General features: G+C 42.7%; 1 protein-coding gene across 1 annotated transcript; it reads right to left on the bottom strand.

The window, feature by feature from the left end:
- Positions 1 to 5537: 5537 nt before the first annotated feature.
- On the bottom strand, positions 5538 to 10633 carry LOC311022786 (UDP-glucuronosyltransferase 2C1-like). Its single transcript, XM_084024337.1, has 6 exons — positions 9904 to 10633; positions 9633 to 9781; positions 9369 to 9500; positions 8331 to 8418; positions 6234 to 6453; positions 5538 to 5868 (listed from the first exon to the last, which is right to left on the bottom strand). The coding sequence occupies exons 1-6, from the start codon at positions 10625 to 10627 to the stop codon at positions 5583 to 5585; spliced, it is 1599 nt and encodes a 532-aa protein (XP_083880463.1). The 5' UTR covers positions 10628 to 10633; the 3' UTR covers positions 5538 to 5582.
- Between the last annotated feature and the right edge of the window lie 679 nt (positions 10634 to 11312).

Raw genomic sequence — 11312 nt, 5'->3', positions numbered from 1 at the left:
CAGAGGGTATTGAGCTGGTCCAGTGTTCCACGGCCAGGACGAAAACCGCATTGTTCCTCCTGAATCCGAGGTTTGACTATCGGCCGAATTCTCCTCTCCAGTACCCTGGAATAGACTTTCCCGGGGAGGCTGAGAAGTGTGATCCCCCGATAGTTGGAACTACTCTCCGGTCCCCCTTTTTGAATAGAGGGACCACCACCCCGGTCTGCCAGTCCAGAGGCACTGTCTCCGACTGCCACGCGATGTTGCAGAGACGTGTCAACCAAGACAGCCCCACAACATCCAGAGACTTGAGGTACTCAGGGCGGATCTCATCCACCCCCGGTGCCTTGCCACCGGGGAGCTTCTTAACTACCTCGGTGACTTCAGCCTGGGTAATGGGTGGATGAACCTCCGAGTCTCCAGCCTCTGCATCCTCAATGGAAGACGTGTCAGTGGGATTGAGGAGATCCTCGAAGTATTCCTTCCACCGCCCGACGATATCCCCAGTCGAAGTCAGCAGCTCCCCACCTCCACTGTAAACAGTGTTGGTGGAGGGCTGCTTCCCCTTCCTAAGGCGCCGGATGGTTTGCCAGAATTTTCTCGAGGCCGACCGAACTCTTCCCAGACCCGAACCTTTGCTTCAGCGACCGCCCGCGCTGCAGCACGCTTGGCCTGCCGGTACCTGTCAGTTGCCTCGGGAGTCCCCCGAGCCAACCAGGTTCGGTAGGACTCCTTCTTCAGCTTGACAGCATCCCTTACTTCCGGTGTCCACCACCGGGTTCGGGGATTGCCACCACGACAGGCACCGAAGACCTTACGGCCACAGCTTCGAACAGCCGCGTCCACAATGGAAGCAGAGAACAAGGTCCATTCAGACTCAACGTCCCCAGCTTCCCTCGGGATCTGGTCAAAGCTCTCCCGGAGGTGGGACAAGTAGAACAATGGAGTCCCCGGTTGGAGCACTCTCAAGTACCACTCCCAAGGACTCCAAGAAGGCCGGGTACTCTGCACTGCCGTTTGGCCCGTAGGCCGAAACAACAGTGAGAGACCTATCCCCGACCCGAAGGCGCAGGGAAACAACCCTCTCGTTCACTGGGGAAAACTCCAACACATGGCGGCTGAGCTGGGGGGCTATAAGCAAGCCCACACCAGCTCGGCGCCTTTCACCGCGGGCAACTCCAGAGTAGAAGAGAGTCCAGCCTCTCTCAAGGAGTTGGGTTCCAGAGCCCACACTGTGCGTGGAGGTGAGCCCGACTACCTGTAGCCGGTAGCGCTCTACCTCCCGCACTAGCTCAGGCTCTTTCCCCCCCAGTGAGGTGACATTCCATGTCCCCATGGCTAGAGTCACCGTCCGGGGATTGGGTCGCCGGGGCACCCGCCCAGGACAGCCACCCAAATCGCACCGCACCGGCCCCTTCTGATAACAATGCTAGTTTATTAAATGCTGAGCTACGTTCATAATTTGATTTTGCTATTATTATTTCCATTAAGTCTCACACAAGCTCACATATGCTGAATTTGATATTCCAGGTTTATTTATTATAGCAGCTAAGTAGCAAAAGCCTGTTTGCCATGTAAAGATATCCTGATAACTGAGCAGAGAATGAAGTCACTATCACTCTGTGTTGCATGTTGCTGCATACAACGGCGGCCTCATGCAGGCAACTACCAGCTTTCCATCTTCTTTGGATCAACGTTCTGAGCTTGTTAAATGTGATTGGCTGGTTGTGCATGTAACACATCTTCAAAACTTCACCTTCTGTTGCGGCTTCCCGGCTCGCTTTATTCACAGAGAGGCTGGCTCCCCTGGTTTTGCCTCCGTGTAGCTGTGTAACCACTAGTAGACCCCCACTAGACAGAGGCCGGTTAAGAGTAGTAAGTCAGTAGTCATTCAATGGCAGTATTATTCTAAATAAATAATAATGGGAACATAATTTTGAAAAAGCGTGAGCCATATCTGGACAGATTAGCTGTGGACAGACACCGAGATGCACATGCACAATATTGTAAAAAAAAAAGACTTTTTTTCTGCAATTTTAAAAATGATTACTTTAAAAAACATTTTATTGTTCAATTCAATTCAATTTTATTTATAGTGTCATATCACAACAGAAGTCATCTCCTGGAGGATGGAGAACAAGGTATGTGGTCAGTAGACTCAGGGGAGAGGACGTCCCTGCCTTGCATAGTCCCGTGGGCTACTCCATTTAAACAACCAGGCAATATGTGTAATTGGGCATGGGACACAAGCTCAGGATTGATCACCCTGCAGCTGGCCACCTTTGATGAGGGTGTCTAGTGTTGAAAGTCCGAAACACCCCATGATTTAAAGGTACACTACTGATGATGTGTCCCAAGATTTACATCCCCCGTCAGCTCCCACGACACTCTCAACATCAACCTCATATGACTACCATATTGGCACAATGGACAGTTTAACATCACGTCCCGTGTTTTATAAATCCAATTCCATTTCCTTGGACGGTAAAAATATTAGGAAGATTTGAAGGTAGTTGGTTTTATCAGAATTCAACACCAATTTAAGCTTCAGCAGGCTAGACTGCACAGCATCAAATGAAGACTGCAATAAATCAAAAGCCTGTACAAAAGAAGATGAACAGCAATAAATTATAGTATCGTCAGCATAGAAATGATACATTGCAGTTAATACATTTTCAACACAGAACCCTGGGGCACGCCCTTTGACACTGTCAGAAAAGAGGAGATGGAACCAGACATCTGACCACATTGTGTTCTATTAGACAAGTAGTTTCCAAACCAGGATGCTGCATGCTTAAATATGCCAATATGATGCATCATATTGATCAAAATACTATGGTCAACTGTGTCAAATGCCTTCGACAAGACAATAAATAGAGCAACACAATATTGTGTGCAGTCTAACGCCTGACATCATTTATCACCTCGAAGACAGCAGTGATAGTGCTATGCTGTTTCCTAAAACCAGATTGATATTTGGATAAAACATCGTTAAAAGCAAGAAAGTCCTTGAGTTGATTACTGACAAGCTTTTCAAATACCTTTGCCAAAATGCACAGTTTAGAGATCGGTCTATAAGTATTAACATTTGACGGTTCACCACCCTTCAATAGCGGAAGAATGAAGGCAGATTTCCAGAATTGGGGGATTTTATTGCTAACAAGACTAAAATTAAAAATAAACTTTAGAGGCTCAGCAATAAAATCAGCAGATAGCTTGAGGAAGTAGGGATCAAGTTTATCAGGGCCAGCCTCTTCCTTAATGTCCAACTGCTTTAACGCCTGATGGACCTGAGATACAGATACTGGCATTAAAATGAATAACTGATCCTCGGAAGGAGCACTGTCCATCACCTGATGCAGGGACAGGGAAAGGATTTTCAGTTTGTACATCAGAATTGGTCAACTCAGGGTACAAGGATTCAAATAGGAAACCAGCAGAAATAAAATGCTTATTAAAACAATCAAGTATGGTTGATTTATCAGTCAGAGTGCAAGAATTATAAACAATGTAATTTGGGGGTTCACTAGTGGATACATGTCCATAGGAGGCTTTTATTACCTTCCAGAACTTCTTTGGATTTTTAAAGTTTTGTGTGGTTTCAGAGAGGTAACATTCAGATTTATCTCTCTTTATAAGAGATGTGCATTTATTTCTAAGCTGTCTAAAATTTAGCCAATCTGCATCGGTCTTGGTTTTTCTTGCCCTGGCCCAGGCAAAATCCCTTTCTTTAAGAAGGCCACCGATCTCTGGGGAAAACCAGGTGTTGTTTCGCCCTTTGTGTGCTTATTTATAATACCTAAAAAAACATCATAAATGAACTTCCAGGCTAGCTCAACGTCATCAATGAGAGAAATTCTAGTCCAATCAAAGTGAGACAGCTCATGGAAAAGGGCTTGTTCACAAAAGTGTTTAAAATCTCTTTTTCTGACTGTTGCTATGACACAGTGATCACATCATTCTCAAATATACCAATATCTGTGAATTTATGAGGGGCGTTTGTTCGAATTAAATCAAGCAAAGATGATCTCTCAGGACGTTTAATGTTAGGATGCGTTGGACTGTCAATTAGCTGAGTAAGATTTAATTCATCACAGACAGATATAATCAATCAATCAATCAATTTATTATTTAAAGTGCAAAATCACCATGGTACATTGGCTCAATACACTTTACAACAAATCCAGTCCAATAATAACAGACTGTAAAACAACAATAAGAACATAAAAACAATAATAGCAGACTATAAAACAATAATAAAAAACATCAGAGGGAAATGATAAAACAATGAAGAATTAGGCACAACCAAAATATAGGGTAAAAAAGTGAGTTTTAAGACGGGACTTAAAATTTGTAACGGATATAAGATAGATAGATATAAGGCTATCAGATGAAGAGGATAACCAGTCACAGTTGAGATCCCCGACAAGAAGAAGCTCATTGGTATCGAGCCCGGATACATATTGTGCTAAAGAAGAAAATGCTGCATTACTGGCTGACGGGGTTCTATAACACCCAATGACAGTGACAGACTGACCCTGGACAAATTCAAGCTTCAGGGCAAGGAGTTCAAACTGCTTGGTGATGGACACAGAGGTTATAATGTTACAATTTAATGTAATTTTTATGTAGATATCGACGCCACCGCCCTTCCTGAGGCGGTCACATCTAAAGACATTGTAGCCCTTAATACTAATATCCTTGTCTGATACAGATTTGTTTAGCCAAGTTTCAGACAGAACTAGAATATCTGTGTATGTTGTTTGGATCCAAATTCTAACTTGGCCCATTTTAGGGAACAAACTACGGACATTCATATGAGTTACACCAAGGTCAGATCTGGCTTTAAAGTCAGCAGGGGTACTGATAGAGTTAATAGGCCCTGGGTTTGTCTCAATATTACCTGAGAGTAAAAGTAAAAGTAGGATGAGACATTTGTGCTTAAAAAGTAAGGGTTGGAGCCTAGAATGATATGTTGTTGGTTTGACATACTCAAAGAAATACATCTGAGAATGTGAAACAACTTTTCAAAACAGAGAGACATGATAGATGTAGCAAATTTGTGAAACTAAAAGCAACAACTTAAGAGAAACCCAACATCTGTACAGACAATTCCCAATGGGGTACAGTACTAGTAATCGTGGCTTCCAGGTAGGCCAGGCCTCAAACAATCCAGATTTGGAATTCCTTGACAATCCAATCGAATCTTATAAAAATGCGACCTTTAGAAATCCCAGACTGAATTAAGACATAGTACTTGGAATGCTCGCCTCATTCAAGTCCAAATTCCATCAAATATAACACTTAAACAGTTAAACAGGAATGTGAGCCTCAGTTACAGACAAACAGACATGGCAGCCATCTTGGATTTTGTGACACATATTAAATCATTGACTAATACTGCTTTAGATGAGAGAGATCTAATGTTTAAGTGTCCACATTTAATTCACCCTTTTTGTTGTACTACATCAGAAGTGCTCATTTTTATTAGGTTTTCATGTGAAATCCCTCTTCTGTTGGACCAAATTAATTTAGGTGGTCGGGGGTTGCTTTTTAAATTGTTTTAAAAATGTTACTGTTTACTCTTGCCAAGTAACAAATTACTCAGCCTTTCTCTTTGCCTTTCTTTTTCTGCCAAAGCACCTCCGGAGGCAGAAACTGCAGGTCTTGATGAAGAGGAGTACGAGGAACAGAACAACAGCGAGGAGGAATACCACGACATCCAGGCTGTGATACTGGTACCAGGTGAGCTCATGGGCCCTGACCCTAAGGTGCTTGGCCCCTTTGTTTCTCATGGTGAACTCGATCCAGAATACTGCCTCATCCAGAGGACTCATTGGTCTGTCATGGTGGATACTGGACAGCCACATGGCATTCTCCTTGTACCTACGAATGTGAGCATACAGGAGTGAAAGTGTTAATTAATGCACTCTGTTCTTTTCATTTTTAAACTTTAGATTATTTACCTAAAAAAAAAAATTCTAAGAAGAATGTATTTTAACTTAAATTAAACTCCAGCAAATATCCAACAGAAAAGCCAATACATGAGGTGAAATCCATCCATCCAGCGGTTTTGTAATTTCCTTGTGACCTTGAAACTCTGGCGGCGGTAAATGAACACTGCATTTAACCCTGGCTGCTTCATGGCATGTCTTCAATCACTTCTGTATTATTAATGTGAGCTCTCCAAAAAGGCAATCATGTTTAATTTCTTTTTAATACCCTAAAACAGACCAAGTAATAGAACTTACGATTTCTTGTTGATGACAGCATTGATTGCATCTCTAAGGTCCTCAGTCGTCATGAAATTCAACTTTACAGTAACTGCAGCTCCCTTGGCCTTAATATGGACCATGTTGTCTGGCTGGTCACCGAACAAGGGGATGCCCACCATGGGAACGCCGTGATAGATGGCCTCATAAATGCCATTTGTGCCACCATGGGTGATGAAAGCTCTTGTCTTGGGGTGACCTGATACCAAAAATCATGAAACGCGCATTATTTCTCCAGTCAAGACTGACTGTAATATGGTGATATTACTATAGACATACACTGAACATTGGCAAAGGCTTGTGGAACCTTGCTACATCATATTCCATTCAGATTTTTGAAAAACTGTGGAGAGCTTTGAATGTTAGCAGAAGGAGTTTGTAATGTATCTGTTTGACAGGGAGCCAGTGAAGTTGCATGAGGATAGGTGTAATATGATCCAAGGACTTGGTGCGGGTGATGATTCTGGCGGCAGTGTTTTGAATGGTTTGTAGATGGTGGATGAGCTTCTGTGGTAGACCGGTGAGGAGGGAGTTACATCAATCCAGGCGGGAAGTGACCAGAGCATTTATTAGGATTTCGGTGGAGAGCTGGGTGAGGGAGGGGCGAAGTCTGGAGATATTACGGAGATTGAAAAAGGCTGTGCGTGAGATGTTATTGATGTGGAATGTGAATGAGAGGGTACTTTCCAAGATAACACCAAGACTTTTAGCTTCAGTTGAAGTGGGGACCAGACAGCTGTCGATGAGAATACTGAGGGGGTGGGATTTGGAGAGTGATGATTTGGAATCGATGAGTAGGATTTCAGTTTTATTGCCGTTGAGTTTGAGCTTGTTGTTTGACATCCAGTTTGTGATGGTTTGCAGGCAGTCGGTAAGGGCAGTAGGTGTTGATGAAGTGTCCGGTTTGGTGGTGATGTAGATTTGGGTGGAGGATGTAGATGATAAAGAGTAGGGGACCGAGGACAGAACCTTGTGGAACACCGTGAAGGAGTGGTGAGGGTGACGATTTGGCGTTTCCTCCTTGGATAAACTGCAAACGGTCAGACAGGTAAGGATGAAACCACTGAAGGGCAGTGCCAGAGACCCCAGTGCCGGCCAAACAATTATAAGAGGATGGTGTGAGATATTGTGTTGAAGGCGGCACTGAGGTCTAGGAGTATGAGGATGGTGAGTAGGCCAGAATCCGCTGCTAAAAGAAGGTTGTTAATTATTTGAGTGAGAGCTGTTTCTTTGTTATGATGGGGACAGAAACCAGACTGGAAAGGCTCAAAGAGTTTGTTTCTTGATAGATGATCTTGAAGTTGGCAGGATTCTGTACGTTCGAGAACTTTTGAGATGAATGGGAGGTTTGAGATAGGACGGTAGTCATTGAATTAAATCGGGTCCAGGCCAGGTTTCTTTAGTATCGGTGATACTGAAGCAGTTTTGAGTAGGAAAAGGAACGATACCATTTGACAGGGAGGAGTGAACAATTTGTGTGATGAGTGAGGAGAGTGTGGGGAAACAGGCCTTGACCAAAGCGGTAGGAAGTGGATCAAGTAGACAAGTAGTAGACCTGGAGGACATGATCAGTTGAGAAATCTGTTGATCCGAGGGAAGATGGAAAGCAGACAGGGTTATGAAGCATAGCGAGCCAGATAGGGAAGCAGATAGAAAGGTCTGCTAGGTCATTTCACAAAGTAGGTGAAGGAAAAAATAACAATTACATCTTTGGAAAGGCTATTCTCTTAAAGTTGCCATTTCAGTAACATCAAATGGCACAAGTATTGCAAAATTTACAGTTGTGCTTGTAGTAAATTGACTAAGGGTTTACTACAAAGAAAAATTCTTAATCTATAGCACAGTTAACTTTTTTACTGGGTAAAAATCAGCTTATAATTATGTATATTATTATGGTTGGAAAATACCTAGTCTCTGAATTAACATGCCAAAGAAAACTTAATCGAAACACAGATGTTGTACTGTCAAACAAAATCATTTAAAATGTGGTGGCTACCCTATTACATTTTACAAAGTAAAAGCTATGAGGATTACTGTCAAAGGCTTGTTCAGTAGCTTTTATGAAACATTATTTACCCAGTAGATCATTCTGAGGGATCCAGTTGTATATTCTGGTGTTGGTACCCAGAGTTGCTGGTTTTTCTCCACTGTATCTCCACAGAACCTACAAACAACAGTAAAGGACTTAAATTTAGACACAGTGCTAATTACTTTTCATAGTATAATCCATAGTAGTACATTTAATAATACATGCTAAAATAAAGATGAAAAGTAGTTGTATTTTATAACAAAACTTTGGTTCCGTTGTATTGGAAAATGGTTCGTGATCAACTTCTGTTTCTATTCTTCTCTATCCAATGTGATTTGGTACTATCTCTTTACCTGTCAGATGTTTTTAAATTTTAATATTGTAGCATTTTAGTTGGATTGTCCTTGCCTTACACCCTGTTCTGCTATCTTGATTCAACCAGGAAAAAAATGCCAAATCACTATAACTATAACTGCAGATCACGTGTTGCTGCTGACCTTCAACCCTTTTAATCATGCATTTAACCCGTCCTAACAGCCAGACCCAACTGAAAGTGTTTTTAGAAGCATTTTTGCCATCACTCACTCATCTCACAAAGAGATACGCTTCTGTTTTATTAAATGAATCAATTCAAGCTAACTCCAATATATAGACCCACAACTGACAATCTTCCTTCTGCCCTGAGTTGTACAACAACTACATTTTAAGTGACCCCAATTGCCGTTTTGCATGTGAACAAAAGGCCAAAATACATAGAAAAGGCTACGTTTACAAAAATACCCATGAACGTGTGGACTAGGCCTGAAACCAAGTAAGAATGAGAGCTATGAGTCAGGAAAATTCTGCTAGCTACGAGATCTATTCAGTAAAATGCCATGGCTCAAGCTGATAGTGGTGACTAGCCCCTGTATGCCGTTCTCTTCGGGTGGTCAAACTAGGGATCATCAACTGCAGTTCTATAGCATGGTGATGGCAATGCAATCAGATGCAGGGATCTGACCTGATCTTTTTTTTGTGTACTATAAAGAGACTACAAATGTATTTTTGTTGTAAATGAATGTTGCACACACAGATTCTCCTCTGACCTTTTGTGGGATCTGAGCGAGGGCTGAGGCTATCATGTTTCCTTTCTCTGTTGTGATGTTCGTGATGAATGATCCCAAAGTGAAGACCACAATGCCAGCATCTCCAGAACTCTGCACAAACTCCTCCATACCCTGAAAGAATAACATGATCTCAATACAAACCAACCAGCACTTTCTTTCTTTACTTTAAACAGCTTATTCTCTTCACTGTGGAGGTGGTGTAGTAATATATTTCTGGGCCTGTGATAGTGAACACAGCCTTACTTCTGGTAAAAGTTTAGCAGGACGGCAGTGGATTCCACCAACAAATTTGAAGTTTGGGAGGAAAGGACGAGGGAACTCAAAATCCCAGTAGGTGCGTATCAACCAGATATCGGCTCTACCCATCACCTCGCAGGCACTGGTGGGTGTTACTGTCACAGAACAAAAGTAGTTGTACTGTGGCATTGCAAAGTCTTTTTTATATTTTAATTACTTCAAAGAAGTGTTGACATATGAATTAAAAAGCATTCATTTAAAAGAAGTAATAGCTCACCTTTGACTTCAGAGAAATATTTATCAAGTTTTTTCCAAAAAACGTGATCGAGCACGAGGTCCTGCAATGTGTAGAAGAGAAAGTTCCACACTCTCTCAGAGAAGTCCATCTTGTCGGTGAGTTTGCTCATAGCGCCGGGGACAAAAGAAGGAGGAGCAGGGAGCTGACCACAATGTCTCTCCCAGTTATGGGCGAGGGAAAAGCGCAGGGAGAAGACGAGGGGAACGTCTAAAATCTCTGCTAATAAGTCACTGCCGGGGTAAACAGGATCAGCCAGGAGAAGGTCATATTTTGCATCCTTCAGCTTCTTCATGATTGATTCCGATTTCACAATGCCGTCCAAATACTTCAAAGAATACTCCAGGTTGCCCTTCATCAGATCTATAAATTTGATGTATATCTGCAAGTAGCTCATATGATCCATCTCATACATGGAGAAGTGAAGGAACCTCTCAATGAACTCCTTTAAGGTGTCCATGGAGACAGAGACGTTGAAGGGTTCGTAGCCAAAGCGTGAAGGCTCATTGCTGTTCATGAACATGGATGTGCTCGGGACCAGAACCGTCACCTGGTGTCCCCTGTCGATCAGCGCCTCCAGCACAGGCTTCATGTTAATCCAGTGGCTGCCGTCTGTGTACCAAACCAAAATGTTCCCTCCGTTTGTGCTCGAAGTCACACAAAGTACGAGCAGGACACAAACGGAGAGACGCTGTCCCAGATTCATGGTGCCTGTTTGTCGGGACAAAAGCTTGCTGTGACGGGATCCTTTTTATTAATCCGCTCCAAGAAAAACAATAATTAACGAAACAAAGCTGAACCCTGACTTGTAACTCCTCTTTGTACTGTGGGATACATTAGATAAGGGACTCACAAGTCGGTAGAGGTAAAAGGTCATTGCTTTGATGTTAACAGTGAGTATTGAAAAAACAAAGTATAATCTAACCTGTTCCGGAAATCCACAAAAAAAAACTGACTTCAGAATCCCAGATTCTAAGAGAGATTGGAGTGAAATAACAGACTGATAATGATATGAGCTAAGAGGGTGTGCACATGCTGGAGTCATTTGAGGTTGTTGTGTGTGTGCAATAGGGCTGCAGCTATCAAATCTTAATGTAATCGAGTAATCTACCGATTATTCCATCAATTAATCGAGTAATCGGATAAAAAATTAACATTGTATATACATTTAGTTCCCATAAGCAAGCAACCTGGGTGTAATCCTCGATGACCAACTATCCTGCACTCCCAACATCACTGTTGTGGCCCAATTTGCAGATTTGCCCGCTACAATATCTGCAGGAGTCGGACTTTCCACACAAAAGGATGCAATGCAACTCCTGGTCCAAGCTCTGGACATCTCCCGCCTTGACTACTGCAACTCTCTCCTGGCTGGACTCCCAGCCTCGGTG

Source organism: Eutrigla gurnardus, assembly GCF_963514095.1.
Source record: "Eutrigla gurnardus genome assembly, chromosome: 13".
In the NCBI taxonomy this organism is placed as follows: Eukaryota; Metazoa; Chordata; class Actinopteri; order Perciformes; family Triglidae; genus Eutrigla; species Eutrigla gurnardus.
The sequence above is the reverse complement of the archived record's forward strand: the minus strand, read 5'-3'. Positions and strand labels throughout refer to the sequence as shown.

Bases quoted from the DNA above. Each gene is read 5' to 3' on its own strand.
- LOC311022786 (XM_084024337.1), bottom strand. From the start codon at position 10,627: ATGAATCTGGGACAGCGTCTCTCCGTTTGTGTCCTGCTCGTACTTTGT. The intron at 8,419-9,368 runs GTCAGAGGAGAA...TGTTGTTTGTAG, and splicing joins TCGCTCAGATCCCACAAAAG to GTTCTGTGGAGATACAGTGG. The intron at 6,454-8,330 runs GTAAATAATGTT...TTTTGGTATCAG, and splicing joins CCCTCAGAATGATCTACTGG to GTCACCCCAAGACAAGAGCT.